The sequence below is a fragment of the Aedes aegypti genome, chromosome 3 (assembly GCF_002204515.2).
Source record: "Aedes aegypti strain LVP_AGWG chromosome 3, AaegL5.0 Primary Assembly, whole genome shotgun sequence".
Taxonomy (NCBI): Eukaryota; Metazoa; Arthropoda; class Insecta; order Diptera; family Culicidae; genus Aedes; species Aedes aegypti.
This window is the reverse complement of record NC_035109.1, coordinates 233,418,423-233,438,337: the sequence shown is the minus strand read 5'-3', so window position 1 is coordinate 233,438,337 and position 19,915 is coordinate 233,418,423. Positions and strand designations below refer to the sequence as shown.

The window sequence follows — 19,915 nt, the reverse complement described above, 5'->3', positions numbered from 1 at the left end:
GCGTGTGGTCGAGCTTCATAAAACCCGAACCGCAAGGGGCGTTGTCGACAAGAGAGAGCAAAAAGCGACTAGTCCCCTTCAGAGCAGCTCATTTAGTGTGTGATCGTCAAGGAGTACAGTCTCGGCGTTCTTTGATTGTTGCCCGTTTGTGTCTTCTTTCTGTGCTTTGAGGAGAAAAAAGCAGCAGAAGAACAGAAAAAAAGGAGTGAAGTGTGAAAAACAGACAAGTTTTAAAACTCGAATTTAAGAGCAGCCCTCGCCGAAGTTTCTCTGTTAATTTGTTAAGAAACAAAAAAAACCTTTCACCATGAGAGAAATCGTCCACATCCAAGCCGGTCAGTGCGGAAACCAAATTGGAGCTAAGGTGAGTGCGATTCAAAAGATTGTTTTCTTCATTCCGGGGAACGAAATTGCTGAATCAACCTAGAAGAAAAATTGAAGTGACATTGGACGATTTTTCCCTTTGATTCCGGGTGAAAGCGTGGACGAAAAGTGTCAGCTAACGGGGGTTGCTGAGTTCCATTGTGTGAGCTGGAAGCTCCAAAATGGCTTCTCGCTCCGAACGGTTTAAAATGGACAGTGCTTGGTTTCAATGGTGTTGAGTTCCAGCATGGATGGAATCGATTTTACCGGGCGAAAGGATGTGGCGAGAAGAATCCTTCGGCATTATGGAGAGGTGTTTCTCAGTTCCGAATACGGTTCCGGTGCCGATCGACATTGCGATAGTGACGCGTGGCGCAGGCGCTTTGCAAAAGTGGGACGAAATTTGCAGTTTTCCGGTCCTAGTGCCGGCATAGACATTGATCGAATCGATTCCGGTGCGGCAGATAATGGAAGAAGTTCTAACAGATTTTTTTTCTGTCACCGGCTGAATTTCACCGGTTGCAACTTCGTTGAATTGTGTCGAGCTGTGTGAGCCGGTTTGTACAATTTCCTTTACGACCACCAAGCAGTGGAAATGCCGGGACAGGGGACGCACACGTCGTCAGTTGCTTCTGCTGTGTTTGAATTTGACGGTTATACGGCAGGGCGGGGAAAATGTGCTGTTTGGTGTGCGAGAGAAACGCGCGCGGCTTTCAATTTAATCCTCCCGGTTCGCTTGCGTGTTATTTCCGGAAAGGTGAAACGGAGAGACGAGAGGTTAGAAATTGGATTTGGGCGGTAGTCGGGATTACACAAATACTATCGTTGCGTTTGTATGCTGAGAAATTTCCGTTAACTTTGAATACTCCCGTCGTCTCGCTATTAAACCAATACCAAAGCGCAAGGGTAATGTCCAGTTAAATTCGTCAAATTGCAAGAATTTTCTGGAAATTTGGCTTATTTTTCTGTATTATTTTTTACTATATTTTTATCTTACATTGGTCACTTTGACGTGAATCTGTCAAAGTACAGTGTGCAAATTGACAGCATTGTTGGCATGAACTCAGCATATCATAGGGCAAAAGCACTAGTGGACGAACCAACACTTATTTTCGATCCATTCATTCACTGAGCAAAAAATATTTAGCAGGGCTGGTAACGAGTCATTATAAAGTCTCGCCAAGGCTGTCTATTAATTACGTAAGATCATTTTTATTCATTTTTATTTATATATTCATATGTCATTATCATTAGCAGTGTCAGAATTTTAGAAAAAAATAAAATGCATATAACTTATTCCTAGTCTAAATATAGCATCAGTAAATATTGCTAGCCGATAGTGATTCGGAAAAGTTCATCGGGAAAAACCTTTTTATTAGCAATATTCAAATGTCAAAGTCATGTGATATTCATGACATTTAACAGCCCTGATTATCTTATGATTATGAATATCTTTCTTTTCGCAAATTTAAAGAACATCGGCTCTTACTGAGGCAAAAATACTTGGATTTTCCATAAATCATGGAAAAATGGACCAGCCAATGGTTTAATTGAAAGCTTAATCATTTCGAAAATGGAATCACAAGTTTTATAAGTGAGAGCTTTAAATTATTTAGGAACCAGTACTTGAAATAATTTTCATAGCAATCGCTAGAAAAATGGTTTCGGTTTCAATGTTAGGTACATGTTAATCGAAAGCAGATCACATGTTATCAATACATATCAATTTTTGAGCACGCCTGAAATAAAAGGCAAATTAAAATTATCGATTGATAATTTCTAATAGGCATTTATAATTGCTTCGATTCAGATTTTCATTGATTGACTTAGAAAATTTAGTAATTCAATTAAATTACCAAAATCTTAAGTAAAACTTAAAATTTTAACAATAATCGTTGTAACACCAAATCATAATTATTCCTTAAGAAATTATTATTTTCTTTGTTTTGAACAAAATTGCATGTTTCTTATTATGAGTATTTTATGTTATATCAATTCATAATACTGACTTTATATCAGAGATTAGCGGAAGTAAAATGGAACGATTTTGACAACAGACCAACACGGACGCGACAATTTCTGTGAGCTACATTTTGAAACTAATAAGGAGCAGAAAAAAATCTACAATTTAATATCGCATTGGAAGGAAAATTAAAAGGCAAATATTGCATGTATTTTATATATCAAAAACAACTTCAGCCGAAATAGTTTTGAGTAGGTTACAATCCACACAAAAAAGTGCAAAACGAACATTACGCATGTTTCTTTGGCTCACGCTTTGACAGAAATGTCAGTTTCCGCGTAAGAGAGATTACAAAGAATCATTGTTATGGGAGCAATGAACGATTGAAGTTCATAAGTTTTTCTTATGAGTCTCATTAGTGGTTTCTTGGGTCGTTATTCCATTAGAAATTCGTATGCAAATTATACTTTGTTTTATTGGAGTAAGACTGATGGTATAACTCACCTTACACACGCTTAAACGAAGTTATACGAAACTAAGTACAATTCGCCAAAAAATCTCGTGCTTTTCTGGACCAACACATCAGTTGTCTAATTTAAACAAGTGCTGAAAAATCTGTTCTTAAATGACACATAAAGAAACTTCGCCAAAAATAGCATGCGTCGTGAAGTTTAAAAGAATCAAGCATAAAAAAGTTCAATTTTGGGTAACTTTAAGAGACTTTAAGAGAGCGATTGTTTCGCGCACCTAGCGTTCGATAATCCGGACCAACTCATCAAACTGAAACAGTAAGACCGTAATGTTTTACAGACAATAATTATGCTGATATTGAAATCAGAGAGTCAAGATAGCGACAGATTCCTAGCGTCTGTATAATTCAAATAAGAATTATACGAAAAATTCAAGTAAAATTTCGGAAACAATTTCGGGTTGCATTTCCTGGCGAAGGTATTTGGACAATAGTCGAAACCCAAGACGTATATCTGACAGATAACTTAATGGATTCATGATAAAAGTTCTGAAGACGAAAAATTACAAGAAATCTACGAATTTCTGAATGAATCTCAACAAAACTATTTCCGAAGATAAGCCAATAGCTTCTCTGATATGACATCATAAACACTTTGTGATGGAGACGAATGGTTCGTAGATACTTGGATCGCGTAAATTACGGACCTCAATGTATTCGGATTAACTACGTTCGAGATCAATTCAGCATTTTACATGGGGGGTTGTCACTGATGCTTTTTAAAAACGATTCCCAATGATTCCTCCAAAGGCATACAAGTCTCGATATGAACTTTTAACCCAAATAGCAACTGAAAAACGTAAATTGAGTTGAAGTTTACATGTTTTGCTCATCAGTAGAAGCAAAATGAGTAATCTGTGTTGTAGTGCTAAATGAATGCAGAAATGTACAAGAAAATTATGAACATTTGTATGAGAAGCCGAATTTCAAATTCAAACCTTGGTCGCCTTTTTCTCAATGTTTACTTCGTCCATACGGAATAGTTCAAGCGTGTGCTAGAATTAGGGCGAATGTAACAAGATCGGATTATCTTAATCGATCCTCTCTTCTGTGAATAAACGTGACAAGATGCAAGATTTTTGGTATGTTTCCACCCCAAGATACAAGATAGCTTTGCTGACTGTTTATATTTCATCCCTCTTATATCCAACCTTGCCTTTGACGGAGTACGTTTTGGAATCTTGTGTATTAAAAAAAAATGGGTATTAGAGCATCTAGTCACTATTATTTTGCTGTATTGCTTCTACTAACCCTATCTTTAGATTTCCATGAATCATGATATACTAGTCAAATTATGATTACATTACTGTTTCGCAAATGAGACAGTAAATTTCAGAACTGAAATCTATAAATAATTCTTATTGAATCACATTTCGAAATGATTTTAACAGCTATCACTAGTCGAACTGTTCCGCTTTCGAAGGTTTGAATTTCAGCGCATGTTAAATGTTTTCAAATCGAATTCCTTACATGATTAAAATGGTAGGCATACTTATTCTATGCTTGACAATTTCAATTGTGATTATCATTGCGATGGTTAGAGAAATTGATGGAATAACTTATGATATGACAATAAGTAATAAAATTCTACATCAAAATCATAAGCCAAACTTATGAATTCCAATCATAATTGTGTGGATCGAAAATGCTTTGGTATTTCTTATTTTTTACCTCATTGTGCAATTTTTCGCATACTTTGCATGGCAGTCCGAAAATTAACACAACCTCATGAAGGTTTAAATCCGGTTTCAATTTTTCACATTGTTTCCTTTTGGTTAACAAAAAGTTCTGTCGTACAAAAATTGGTATTTAAATTCAGACATGTTTTCTATTTGTTATTTTCTATGTGAATCTGGTAATTTTTAGAACACAATCGTTTTGATTATCCAATTAAGGCCTAAAAAGTATAGCTAGTTTAGCATATCATAGTATTTTACTCTTTCACTGTTTGTACCTACATTTTGTATTCAAATCCTGAAGTTTTCACTTCCCCTATTTTGTCTTCCATTCACATTCGTTTGCATGTGGTGAGTTGGAATTCCAATGGCTTTACCACTTTTCGCTTACGTTGGATGTTTACGTCCAACGGCTGCAAACGGGTCCGTAGGAGAATAGCGTTTTTGCAACCCCGAAAGAGAGAGCCTTCGCGAAACAGTGCACAAACGACGTAGGTACGCACAAAAAGTACGTTAAAATGCTTACGCCAACCGGCCAAACGACGGCGGCTTCGGGTGGATTTTTGACCGTTGTAAATGATGCGCGATTCCCGAAGGGCAGGTGACGCTTCCGCCGCTTTGCCTGTTGGGTTTCGAATTTTGAAAGTCCCTTCGGTAGCAGCGCGTGCTGTTGAGCGTTTGTCTGTATTCTATCGGAAGGAAAGGATGGGACCAACAGCTGGCAGATGTTTTCCGTTTTCATCGGGTTTTTTTTCGTGTTGGGACAGGAAAACGAACTTTTGCCGGTTTGGTTGCGTAATTCAATAGAGATGTGTTGTGGGGGAACCATTTGGTCGCGGGTTTCGAATGGGATATGCCCAGATTCCAGTTGGAAGCGAAACTTTTTGGACTAATGGATTTTTCATGTGACGACATGAATATGGGATCGAGAGTGGAGTTATTTATATGTAACGCCATTGTTATAAAGAACATGGTTTTACAATAATCCTTCCATTTCTTGCACGTGATACTCTGAAATAAATAATGATATCATTACTGTCAGTTCTCTGTAACTCGATATTGAAGGGACCACCGAGTTAGGGAGATATCGAGTTACAGAACACAAAACCAGTGCGACTGCGATCCAAGGGACCATCGAGGTAGCCATGATAATCAACTTTAACTAAGGTTCTTCAACTCGATATCGAGATATGAAATATCGAGTTAGGAAGAGTTGTTTGGACAATAGCACACGCTTTGGTTATTTTGTAAAAGTTGATTGTGAGTACTTACACAAAAACTTTCTTTCTCTTTCAAAATCCCATAGAAAATCAAAGCGGTGCAGAACCCTATATGTTGTTGGATGGTAGCTGTAATAAGAGTGTTGGAAGCTAAGTTTCATGACATCTATATTCATTGTCACACACCTACGAGGTGGATACTACCCACAAGTAATGTTGACTGACATACTTCCTATACGTTATTCCGAGAGAATTCTCACGATTATCAATTTGCTCTCATACAAATGATTCAATTTGTTCTACCGATTTGTTCAGGTATACCATAGATAAGTGTGAAGCTCCTTTTATGCCTTCTAGTTTAGTTAGCATTCCGCTGAATACCAAAGGTAAAACGTTTGAAGGCATCAATTTACGGAAAACCCGTAAACTGGACCGTAAATCTATCAACTGCCATTAAAAAGTTTTAAATTTAGTCATCGACCACACATCACTCGGTTCCAATTTCCATTCCGAGGAACCGCAGTCAATGCTGGCCACCTAAATAATAGGGAATAAACTCCCATATGGTTCCTCTAACCCTACGAATGAGCTCTAAAATTAGCACCTTTTACGGTTCCCTATTGGACAAAATGTGTGACATCGAAAACGTCGGCGGGCCTCGAATCGTTTTCGTTCCTTCTGACTGGTTTTCTACCGTTCATTGTAGAGAAATCATTTCCAATGGGGAAAAATAGACACACGAGGACCCGATTGGGAAGTAGCGAAGGAAAAGCCATTCCCCCGTGGAAGCATCGGTAATGGTAGCCCCGGCTTCTATACAGTTATTTTTCTGTTACTTTTTCTATCGAGAAGAGTGGGGCCTTCTGTACGACTGTCTGAAGTTGTTGGTCGGCGGCAGGTATGGAGGAAGAAGCGCGAGAAGACGATGACTGCAACGCGCTGGAATGCGCTTCGGTACGTCTCTTTAGCAGCCAATCTCGTAAAGTGGGATGAAAAAGATAACTGTACTCGATGGCCAAAGCTAAGCGGCGGCAGTGCATGCCATCTCATCGCCGTTGAGTCTCGGCTTGGCTCTTGGCACGTTCTCCGCTTGGCATTTGTGGTCCGTTCGGGGTCGGTTTCAAAACCTGCTCGATGACATGACATAAAATGACAACTGCGCCGCCGCTCCGTATAAAGAAAACGGAGGCTGCAGCACCGTCTTTGGGCAAAGTGTAGGGCTATAAATGGAAGGTTGAACGAAAAATTATACATACTGGCCTTTCCATGCAAAAGCTGGCAAGGGCTGACAAACGCTGGCCGTTTCTAGTAGAAAGTGTTGGGGTCGGCCGCAGAGATTGGAAAAGACGAGAAATGTTGTTATTAAAAGTTTTAGCCGGCTCTTTGGCCTCCTTTCGGTTTGTTATGATTTATGTTTGTGCCGCCGAGATTGGTCTCCTTTTTGGGTTGGTCCAATCCGACTGGGAGCCCCATTGTCAGTTCCGGGTGGCTCAAAACGTGGGAACACAAAACCGAAGAATACGTCGGAATGCAGTGCTGTCAGTTTCGTCGACATGCACGCCAATGCCTTTCACTGCGGGATTTACTGTGATGCGATGCGCGCAATACCTACGCAAATCCAATCGGAATTACACGGTCTCTTTCGTAGGATCGCGTTCATGTGCCATTGATCCGGAGGTACGGTTCACCGGGGTGCTCCATGTGCTATGAAAGTGGATCCCTTTCAAACGCGGGGATTCATCACTTTCAGTTTATCTTCAACCCCCCCTCTCGTTATGTGTCGTAGATTAATTAGAGCATTAACGCTAACAACGAAATGTGAGATTGATTGGTACTGTTAGCGGGCGTGCCCCTTCTTTTTCTGTCCGCGCGCAGCACGTCATCGTTGCCGTTGGCAGAGTCATTAAAACGAAATTTTACAGACTCAAATTTCACACTTCAATACCCTCGCTTTCAAGCGGACGATGACGACGACGATCGCTCGAATGAAGAGGAACGATCGGTGATTGGACCGCGGCACTCACTATTCCTACTCGATCACGTCTTATGGGAAGTGATTGCCGGATTTATTTTCAGATAATGGTTTCATTCATGAGACAGAGTTGTTCCTCGAAATGAGTCAGGAAATTTCCTAGGATGCGACGACGATCACTGCGCCTAGCTGTTAAGTACGACGTGGCACCACTGCGATCATATCTCTTTTTAAACAAATAACGGAGTGATCGCGGGTGTCCACACCCCAAAAGTACACACAAGAGAATTTTTTCACTTATCCACACATAGGGTGTGTCATTGACTTCCGTCAGAACTGTTGGCTTGTCTCCAAATGATCCTTCCACCGATCTTCGTCTGCGCTGTCAAAATCGGAAACAAGTCCCGATGTCTGAAGTGCCTTACACCGACCGCCCCCTCTCGTCCCGGAATGCTCTTTCGAGGAGACCCAAGAAAACCAGAAAAGAGAAAGTTTTGTTTGGGCCTCGTAGCGCGTGAAATGATCCTCCCTAATAGAGGTGGAAGGTCGCGGCGGGTCGGTGATCTGCCGTGTCATACCTTTCGTTTTTCTTCGTAAACCGAGCAGGGTTTACATGAAGATCGCGCATCATCGTGCACATTCCAAAAATAATCCATTTTTATCGCTGACACGTTGCTTACACTCTTCCGGGGCTGTTGTTTGCTGTTGTTGTTGTTCAGGCCCGGTAGGAAAATATGAGGCCAATTTGGCTTCTGTCATGTTTTTTTATCGCTTTTCTTTTTTTTTGAGAAAATTCGCCGGTCAAGCGCTTGTTTCCAAGTGATCGTGAAACAGTGCTGGGGCCCGGCCGGCATCGTCGAGAGAGAGGTGGAAAGAGCAATCCAAATTGCAAATTTTGCCACGCGGCATTGTTTGCGCTGAGCATCAAAACCTTGTCGATACAGTTGGATGACTTGAATGGGAAATTTTGCGAGAGAAATTCACCTGCTACTAAATTATGCATTTCTTTGCGGATCGACACGCTTTTTGGAAATGAAAATGCTGTCAGTTTTTTCCCACGATTGATCGCGGTTGGGAAACATCTTTCATTTAGTGAAATTTGTTACGATATTTTGGGAGATTAGTACCACAAGATACGGTAACGACTGTCATAACTCGCTTGGGCTTATTTAAGATTATAAGGTCTTTGTACAACTAAGTTAGTACTATCTAGTTTACTATGCTGTCTACAGAAGATAATTCTAAAGGATATCTTTTTAGGTCTTTCCCATGCGGTTTACGATTAGGTACTCTCAGTAACTAACTCAGTCATTACAAAGATATCGTCTGATTTTTGTGATAATGTTAAGTCACTTTCGCAAAGTTGGAACTTGTTAAATGCTCGTAAAGTCATTTCGCCCGGAAATGCGATCGATCACACAACGCCTCCACATCCCAGGAACCAGTTTCCCATGATCTCGTTCGATCAATGAGAGCTCTACAGCTAAACGCCATCAACCATAAACCCACGGGCAGTTCATACCTACTTCTTCAAGAAACCCTGCTACACCCACTTGGTGGGATCTCGTCATGGCTATAGACGGCGGCAACGACTTGTAATAAAAATTCAAACCTCCTACTCACGTGCCCTGCTTCGTTCGAATCCAACAGCAGCAGCAGCAGTCGACTATAAACAGTTAATTCTAGCCTTTCGGTTATGGCACGGCTCAGCTCAACCATGAAAGGAATGAATATTAGTCGATTATCTGTAAGTTTTTTCGCTGCCGTTGTTCCAAGGCGGCTCGTCGGAAGGAACGAACCGATAAAAGATGGCTTCTTAAATGTGTTCCGAGAGGGTAGACTCGAAGCTCCACGCGTTATTACCTTATTCGGTACGAGCGCAAGTAGTTTATACTTGATCGAGCAGCCGGCACGCCACACCCTGCTTAAATTGCTCTACACGGGAAATAACGATGATGCTGGGATTATGTCGGCGACGCTCCCGAAACCTTACAATTCCGTTAGAGAGCATGAGCGCTCTAATAATTTTGCTGATCAAATTTTACCGAATTAGCTTCGAAAAGGCACTGCATTTTCACTAAAGTGCCAGAGAAAGGAGAAATTTACGACACACACGAGAGGGTCCACATGTTGTGTGTATAGCAATGACAGTAAAATATCAGTTGCTGCAATCACACCGTAATAACCGCAGCCCAGCAGCACCTGCTGCAGCGGCGGGCTCCAAAACTTTCCCATGTTTCGCGCAGTTTCAGATGCTGCTGCTTTCCCGTTTCGCCATTTGCGATCGTTGATTGCGCGGGGACACAGAGCGGCGACTCAAATTATAGCCTTCTACCAACCTCCTGGGAGTTTGGTACAATGGTTCGTTCGCGACCGATCGCTTTCCGCGGCGTACGGTGGGAGTAAACGACTAAAATAAATTGATAAATATAAAAGTGATTGATTGGAGAGTGAGAGCGAAACAGGGGCACTTAAGTTTTTGCGGTTTTCTTAACAATTGTTCGGTCCCAGCGCTTGGACCCCAGAGGCTGTGTTTGTATATTTCCGATTTCGAAAAATGATCAGTACTACAATGATAATTGTATAAGAAATCACCGACAGCATTTCACATCTAGTGTAGTTTGAAAATCCTGCCTAGGATTTTGTGAGACTGTGAGAATCTTGCTTCGGATTATGCAATGCCTGGTGTAAGAATTGTTCCATGGATTCCGTCACAATCTTACCAATACTTAGTTTCAAATTTCTGCTCTGGAATATTTTAGAATGCTGTCCACGCTTTTATAAGAGTTCAGAAATCTGTCAGAAATGCCACCAACTTTCTCAAGGATTTTGTGAAAATACGTTCTGCAGTGGTAGTAGGAGTAGGCTGGCTGGAATTCTGTTCTAACCCTAAGCTCATTTATGGGATTACAATTCTGCTCTAGATTGCTGATAACATTCAACTATAATCATTGTACGGCATTCTACAATGTTATTCATTGCGGTATAAATGTGTGTCAACTTAACTGCCCATGAATGCATGTCAGTCCCATGTTTGCTGGATTTCCTATTCACATGGGACAATTATGCGTTTATGGGCAGTTAAGTTTTCGCCTTTTTTTTTGGCTTAATGATAGTCATGCAACCAATTCGGTAAACTAAAACATGAGAGAAGTGCTTTTACCCTGAGACGAGACTCGCGAAGACGGTCTTCTTTTTCTGTGATTGCTGAGTTTTTTTTCTAATTCCCCTTTGTGTTTATACAGTTAACTCTCCCTTACTCGATATTCCGTATCTCGATATCGAGTTAGAGAACCATAGTAAAAATTGGTTTTCATGGCTAACTCGATGGTCCCTTGGAACGCAGTTGCACTGCTTTTGTGTTCTGTAACTCGATACCTCCCTAACTCGATGGTCCCTTCAATATCGAGTAAGGGAGAGATGACTGTACCAATTATGCGCTAGCCGTTCAAACCCTCACATGAACCTCTCAGCAAAAAATGATTGAGTTAGCATCACATCGAATCATAAATAGCCGTTTGAGTGAAATTGCATGCCAGCAAACGTAGCAGACATTAGAAATAATTGATCTTCTGCTTAGATTTATCAGCAACTTTGGAAAAAACTGCTCCGCTGACTGAGGTTTTTAATAACAATTTACTTTGAACACAATACTTTTCACTTTTTCAGCCATAAAAACGGTGGGCTGCATTTGACGTTTCGTGAGAGGGGAATCTGGGCTGCATATGACGTTGATATTTTTCCTCTTCGCGAGTCTCTCTCAGCTTTTACCTACACTGCTTCGCTAAGCCTACTTCTCCGTTGTTTTAAGTAGACCCTGGGTAAACCTTATGAACAGCGATACAAGTATGCATAGATAGAAATCGCTTCAGGTCAAATATGATGCCCATGCTCATGCAATGTATAAATTCACTTGAACTTTCAGAGAACATTCATCTGGTCAAGAAGCACATTTATGGATGTTTTTCTACTGCACAAACGAAGCACATCTGCAGTTGGCAAACAATGCCATTCTGCAAATAAGAAGGTGGATTTAATCTCACCATGGCATATGACATGTACTGCTCACGGCTACAGCCTTCAACGCTGGTTGGCAAATTTGAAAAGTTGAACCAACAACTGTAATCAGCGTTATTACCATTTTTTCGGTATTTACAGTTCTTATCGCCATGCATCATCAAATTAGTCCACCTTCCTATGAATGTTGGCCGACTGTTACTGATAATGTATTTGTAATGACTCTTTCTCAAGCAAACTGCCGCCGTCATCGCAGCCATTCTAGCAAACTGCGCGATTCTCCAGTTCCGAATGAGTTTGCGTGTCAACTCGCGTCGTCCCATACCATACGGATGACATCATCATCCCAAAACGCGCGCATCTGTCTCTGTCTCTTCATTCAAGACTTGACACTCTCCGCAGATGATTGCAATCGCCGGACCACAGCATTAAGGTCACTTCATTAGGGGAGGGCTATTTTTCAATGAAAAACTGACATCGTCATCCGTTAATTTGACGGCAAATCGGACTACGTCCACATATGGTTCTCGCGTCAGTAATTAACATTTGTGTTGTTGCGACAAATCGTTTGTATCCTATCACTGAGCTGAAAAAATTGTATCATTTGTGGCCGGCTGGTCGTGAGGAATAGGTATTGTGTCATTCTGGCTGGCAGGTATATGATGCCCATTTGCGCGTGTGCGAATCGCGTATGACATCATCCGCCGTCGCCACCGCTAGTCCGCAATGACCCTCGAGTTTGCGGGCTGGAGGGCGCGGAACAAGATGCGGACGGATGGCGGACCACTGTTTCAATGCAAATTCTTCTCACATTTCCTCCCATTTATGGTCATAGATGGGAGTGAATTTGCTTCGCTTGTGCGCGGCAACGGCTACTTCATTCGTTGGTGTTTCTAGGGTGCACTTTGCTCAGATGTGTCCAGAGGATGGCAAGTGGCTGCGGTCCTGAGGAAGAGGACGCATGACATCGATAACATCGAATAGCCATGCCCTCATAAAGTGGGTTTTCGAGTGGCCTGGATTTCGCTCTCGATCCAGTGTGGCTTAGGGTTTTGGTACCGGGAGTACCGGTACCGAAAGTACCGGTAATACCGACCAATATTTGGTACCGAAATACCGGTACTGGAAAGCATTGAGTACCGGTATTTTCGGTACTGATGAAAAATCTAACAATCCTTTGAATCAATTAATTTCTTCTCAAAAGAGAGCATGTAAGTTTAATAAATTTTGATGATTTCAAAATTCTCAAGTCCATCAAGAAACGTATTACGTAAAGACTCATTTCAATTGAAATATTTTCAGCACTAAAGATAATTTATCTCGTTAGAAGCACGCTCATTACGAGCATCTTGTTTCTGTTAAAAATATATTTCGGAACATTTAAAGAACCTGAGGGTGAAGTTGTTGAACGGAACCAACAGGATTATTGAATTATTAATTATTGATTATCGAATACAAATGAAGCTGCTGACGGTGAATGTCAAGCTTTCTAGACAACTAGGTTTAAATATAAAGAACGGATTCAAGATATCGAAAAACTTAAAGGTGTTTCAATTATGGCACAAAGATTGATAGAAATAGTTCGGAATAATTCGTGTATTACGAGTTTTCCAAGTTAAAAGCTAAATATTTCCAACAATTCGAGCAACATCTGGATGAATCCAGAAAAAGCTTTCTCTGTATCTTTAGTTGTTTTGTTACAAGAATACGCACACGTATGGCAGTTGAACATTAAACTTTGAACATGCTTTGCATTTTCAAATCGTACTTTATGAATGAAAAACAAGATGGTAACATGAAAATAGTGCATAAATTATTCATTTTGAACGATATCCGCACCACATACAATATTACATAATACTTCTGAACAGTTTTTCAAATTTTCAATAAAACGATTAACTAAAGATAGTTATCGGACAGATTTGAATGGATTTAGTTTTGAATGAAACCACGTCAGAAAAAAAAAAACTTTCAACGAAGTACGTATTTCATGAGTTATAAAACTAGAACGGCTTACCCATTATTTTTTTAGGACCAGTTGTTAGTGTTATAATTTATAAAGTAATGAATAAGCTTCACCAATCCTGTATTATTCGACGATTTTGAAAAAAAAATATCAATTTTTTTCCATAATTTTCTTTTTTATATTTATTGCAAAACATGTTCCAGTACCGGTATTTTACCGGTACTACCGGTACTGTGAGTTACAGTACCGTAGAACCGGTACTAGTAAAAAAGGGTCGGTACTAGGAACCCTAGTGTGGCTTGTGTGGGTGACGTGGCTTTTCACTGCCCACCTGTGTCTCGTTGTGGCTCCTTCCCTCTAGTAATCAGCCCACACACTCGGCTATGATGGCTTAGAGAGCGAAACAAGCTTTCCAATCGCTGCCGTAGTTTCTCCTTTCTACCTCATCGATTCTCCCTTTCTTGCTACACCTCCCAAAAGAGCACTTCAACCATCATCGGAAGCATTTTTTCTTCGAACCCGTGGTGCGACAGTCGTCGGAACTACGACTCGCAGACAAAGGAAATCGGAGCCCATGGTCTCATTTTTCTCCCTTCGAGGCTACCCAACCCAGATCCTGACGATGGATGACTCACCACATCCCCATAATGGGTTCAACGGCCCATTTTCTGTCTTGCCCGACATGGCAACAGCAGCACGATAATCACCGACTACAGGGTCCTTTTTGTGTGCGTTGTTCCGAGCATGCGCGCATTGCAGCAGGATCTTCGGCTTTCCGTTTTCGGTAGAAAAGAGAGGGTTAGTGCGACATTTATCGACCAAACACAAATGGGGCAGCTGGTGGGGGGAGGGGGGTCAAACGGCATGAAAAATTCATGACTCACCGTGTTCAGTAAATCCTGGCGGCTGCTGACTGGGTGTTGGTTTGTCCTCGTTCCGGTCTGGTTGCGGTGTTTTACCGGAATCCTGCGAGAACGGGGGCGAGGTATGTGGGGTTAACCGTCTATCTGCCAATCGCGTGCCTTCTCAGCATATTATTCATGGGGCTGGCAAAAGGACGACGAAGAGAATGATGATGAGTCATGCACCTCAGGTTTGGGAGACCTTTGAAGCATGTACACACCGAAGGCAACTTTTCCCATAAACTATTCTGATTAATATCTATTTCATGTTGTTTTGGAGGGCAAAGCTATTAAATCAAATTATCAGTTTTCTTGATGGTTATAATAGACTGGTGTTGGGAGTTCAAACGTGTATTAGTCAACTCAATCTAGTAGGGTAGGTCGAAAATTAGTGCTTTTCCCCTAATGTAACTTATAATAGCGATGAGTCATCATTGCATCTCTTCAAACTGTTTGACTAAAAATTGTCGGCAATCAAATGACTTTTTTTGCCGAGTTTAGGACAATTTGATTTCCCACTCTTGTTTGACGTGACTTTGAACTAAAATGGCGTCATTGTCAAAATGAGTACAAAGATGAACAAATTCGCGAGATGAACAATGCCGTAGGAGATCTGGCGAGAAGTGCCATTATCTTGTCGATTTATCTAGGAAATCTTGTTCTTCTTCTTTTACTTTATTATACAGACTTTCAGCCCCGAGCTGGTTTGTCTCTGTAAATATCTACGAAATCTTCCAAGACTTCCTGAAAAGCCTTTCAGTCATCCTTGCAGGAGTTCATCGGGAATTTCTTTAGAACTTTTATCACAGATTTTAGAATTTCTTTCAGAAATACCTCCTGAATTTTATTAGGAATTTATTCAATGGTTTCTAACTCTCTGGAGATATACCTGAAAGAATTCGTAGATATTTTTTGAGGGCTTCGTTGGAAATATTCAAAAATAATTTGTGACAAGGAAATCCTTGAGAATTTAATGAAAGAATCATTGGTCGAATTCTTGAAAGACCTTTTTGAGAAAATTTTGTCGAAAAAATCTATCGAGAATTGCTGGTTTAATCTTTGGACTAGCTTCTTGGGTTATCCTTTCCAGGTGGAATTTGAATACATATGTTGAATATACCTGTACAAGAAAAACTTTGGAATGGAATTTGTGTAGGTGGCGGTGGCGAAGCCAAGAAGTTTAATGCACACTCCGATAGGTCCGAATGTTTTTCTTTTAGGATGAGACACCGGTATCTCTTCCTTGTATCCGGGCTCCAAAGCCTAGGTTTAAGCGCCTTTCTTCTTTCGATCGTCCTCTAAAGCTCTTATTTCCAATACACTTACTCGCTGTCAACTCTGATAACGCGATTTGGCATAAGATTGTTTCAACCAGAACAGAAAGAAGGGAATTAATTTTGTTTATGCCAAATGGCTTTACCCAAATATCCCACTATCATTCACGGGAACTTTTTTGAATTGTTTATCACCATTCGTCACTTCCATACTCTTATCAGCATATTCGAACAATAGTCGCCAGTGATCCCCCGAAAATGACTAACCGTAACTTTTCTGCTTCTCCCCTCTCTCCTCGCAGTTTTGGGAAATCATCTCCGACGAACATGGAATCGACGCCACCGGAGCCTACCATGGTGACTCAGACCTGCAGCTGGAACGCATCAACGTGTACTACAATGAAGCCTCCGGCGGCAAATACGTGCCACGTGCCGTGCTAGTCGATTTGGAACCCGGTACCATGGACTCCGTCCGCTCGGGGCCATTCGGACAGATCTTTCGCCCGGACAACTTCGTCTTCGGACAGTCCGGTGCCGGTAACAACTGGGCCAAGGGACACTACACCGAGGGTGCCGAACTGGTCGATTCAGTGTTGGACGTTGTCCGCAAAGAAGCCGAATCGTGCGACTGCCTGCAAGGATTCCAGCTGACCCACTCGCTCGGAGGTGGTACCGGCTCCGGTATGGGCACACTGTTGATCTCGAAAATCCGCGAAGAATACCCCGACAGAATCATGAACACATACTCAGTTGTCCCCTCGCCAAAAGTATCAGACACCGTCGTAGAACCGTACAACGCCACCCTCTCAGTGCACCAGCTGGTCGAAAACACCGACGAGACGTACTGTATCGACAATGAAGCCCTGTATGATATCTGCTTCCGCACCCTGAAGCTCACAACCCCAACCTACGGTGATCTGAACCATCTCGTGTCACTGACCATGTCCGGAGTTACCACCTGCCTGCGTTTCCCTGGTCAATTGAATGCTGATCTCCGAAAACTGGCTGTCAACATGGTTCCATTCCCACGTCTGCACTTCTTCATGCCTGGATTTGCCCCACTCACCTCCCGCGGATCGCAACAGTACCGTGCCCTCACCGTCCCAGAACTGACCCAACAGATGTTCGATGCCAAGAACATGATGGCCGCCTGCGACCCACGACATGGACGATACCTGACAGTTGCCGCCGTTTTCCGAGGACGCATGTCGATGAAGGAAGTCGATGAACAGATGCTGAACATCCAAAACAAGAACAGCAGCTACTTCGTTGAATGGATCCCCAACAACGTTAAGACCGCCGTCTGTGATATTCCTCCACGAGGACTGAAGATGTCTGCCACCTTCATCGGTAACTCGACCGCCATCCAGGAACTGTTCAAGCGTATCTCCGAACAATTCACTGCTATGTTCCGTCGTAAGGCTTTCTTGCATTGGTACACTGGTGAGGGTATGGATGAGATGGAATTCACTGAAGCCGAAAGCAACATGAACGATCTGGTGTCCGAATATCAGCAATACCAGGAAGCCACCGCCGACGAGGATGCTGAATTCGACGAAGAACAGGAAGCTGAAGTTGACGAAAACTAAACTAATTGAGCTCTCACTCACACACACGAACCTGCCTCCCCTTCTATACAAATCTCCCCATCCCCCTCAAAGGGAAACTCTACTCTCTCATTCCAAAAAAAAAAAAACTTTCCTCTATCTGCGCCACTTCTACTACTAATCTCAAAAAGTACCAATTCAGAGAGAATGCAACGTTCTTTTTTCGAAAAGAAAAACGAAAAAGTATCGATCAGGAGAGAATACAACATCATCAAGCGAAAACCACAAAACAACAGCAGAAATGTGAAGAAAAAAATGCAGCAGCAGTAACACCAACAAAACAGCCAGCGCAGCAAAACAAAAAATCCTACAAAACAACTAAAAAAGAGTCGAAAAAATAGCAAGAGAAAAGTCGCAAAATTAGTAACCACTGCCAGCTCAGCAAAAAAGAAAAGAATAAAAGTGAAGTAATTTAAAAAAAAACGGAAAACAAACTAAAATCAATTTCTTCTTGTTTGATTTTATTCTTTAGCGCACTTTTTTGCTTCAAAAACCTCCCAACAAGAGAAACTGCCATTTCGTTCGTTAGGTTTGTTCGGAGATCCCATCTTTCCACACCGCCTATCCAAGCGAACTCTCTTCTCTGATTTGTGTTGATTTCGTGTTTTGCATATTTCTTCCCACTTCTCTCTTCCCACACTTTCGTATTCGTCTCTCTTCACAGGCATGTGTGCAAAAGAGATGTAAAATCGTTATATCGTAGCAGAAAGTACATTACTTTTCTCTTATAATTATTGATCAGCTAATTTTCTTCATTACTAATTAAGAAAATTGAATATTTAAATCGTAATTTAAAGCTTACTATCGATTGGAGCCAGATAAACATAAAAAAATGCTTTAACTATTGTTATTTACACAAAGAAGGAAAACAGCTAAGTAGAAGAAACGAAAGATCAAATCGTTCGTTCCAATAATTGGAAATCCAACGGATCAGCAGCAGCAAAAGGCGTGAAAATTAACAGCTATCTGTATAGCGGAATGTTGTAGCGCAAATGCTGCTGGTTGGTACGATTGTTCCGTTTTTTTTTTAAGAGCAAGAACAAAAAGAGAGGCCATTCCGTATGACCGAAGCAGCCAGGAAAAAAGGCGGAAAAGTAATAAAAGAAATCTCAGAAATCAAATCATAATCGGTTCTTTTCTTGGTCGCGTGACCTCACAGTCGGGCGAGGCTAAAATATGATGACGAACTCAAATCTTGCGAATTGATCTGCTCTGGATGGTTCTTAAATATGAACTTCTAGTTTCCCTGGTCGGTTGATGCACGTTCCGCTTCGTTTGGTCATACTTTCTTGAAGATGTTCTGTTCTTTCCCGGTTTGTGGTTTCCTCGTGGTGGGTTTTTATGGCGTGCTTTGTTGTGAGTGCTCGAATTGTTGAGACTTCATCAAGGAAACGGAATTTGATGGATAACTACCTAATTGATAGCATTCATAATATACATTCATACATAAGATATTATCTTCCCATAAATCGTTTCTCCAGGGTCGTAAACATTCAATTGGCAACGTGAGGTGAAAGGCACTGTACCGATAACTAGTACCGTTTTTTCTCGCGTAAATTTCACTATCGGAATTGAATTTCGTGTATTGTGGAAGCCGTGTGATTGAACAACACCTGTCGTGTGGACGTTTACGCGTAGATCGTGAAAACATTGCGAAATCGACCGTCGTAAATATACTGTTTGCTGCGAAATATTAGTGCTGTGTTTTGTTTTACTTGCTGTGCTCTCTGTGCACTTTTTCGGCTACCGTACTTCTCCCGTGCTGCGAGAAACGAGACACTGCAGAATCCAAATTCAAGCGTAACATTTGAAAAGGGCCTAACTGGAAAACCACCGTTGCTGCCTCTAAAGTGCCTAATTCATCATGACATCGGCGTGTGATCACTGCGCAAAGCCTATCAAAGGAGAGGACGAATCTGTCTCCTGTATGGCGTTTTGTGATAGGATGATTCATTTGAGATGTTCGGTTACGAAGTTGAACAAGAATTTCGTGAACATTGTGCAAACCTGTCCAAACTTGTTTTGGATGTGCGATGAATGTGTGAAACTAATGAAATGTGCGCGTTTCAAGGTTACTGTCTCATCGTTTGGTGATGCGATTAACGCAATGACCGAGAGACAAGAACTTGCTTACGCCGAACTGAGAAAGGAAATCGCTAAGCAAGGTGAGCAGATTGCTAAGCTTTCCAAAGGGATTGCACTTTCTACTCCCACCCTCTCTGGCTCCGGGGGACTCGTGCGCCAACCTCCGCTGAAACGTCGACGTAATGAGGGATTGTCTACTAGCAAACCATTAGTCACTGGCACGAGAATCGTAGCTGATGACAATGTTTTCACGGAAGTTCGTACAGTTCCCGAACCTCCTGAAATGTTTTGGCTGTATCTCTCACGAATCCATCCTAGTGTTAAATCAGAATCAGTTGAGA

At 41.5% G+C, this 19,915-nt stretch overlaps 1 protein-coding gene across 1 annotated transcript; it reads left to right on the top strand.

Moving 5' to 3' along the window:
- Positions 1-38: 38 nt before the first annotated feature.
- On the top strand, positions 39-17,933 carry LOC5576244 (tubulin beta-1 chain). Its single transcript, XM_001655975.2, has 2 exons — positions 39-364; positions 16,185-17,933. Exons 1-2 carry the CDS (start codon positions 308-310, stop codon positions 17,469-17,471), a joined length of 1,344 nt encoding a protein of 447 aa, XP_001656025.1. The 5' UTR covers positions 39-307; the 3' UTR covers positions 17,472-17,933.
- The last annotated feature ends 1,982 nt before the right edge of the window (positions 17,934-19,915 follow it).

Excerpts from the sequence above, each read along its gene's own strand:
- LOC5576244 (XM_001655975.2), top strand. The coding sequence starts at position 308 with ATGAGAGAAATCGTCCACATCCAAGCCGGTCAGTGCGGAAACCAAATT. Across the intron at positions 365-16,184 it reads GAAACCAAATTGGAGCTAAG|TTTTGGGAAATCATCTCCGA; the intron begins GTGAGTGCGATT and ends CTCTCCTCGCAG.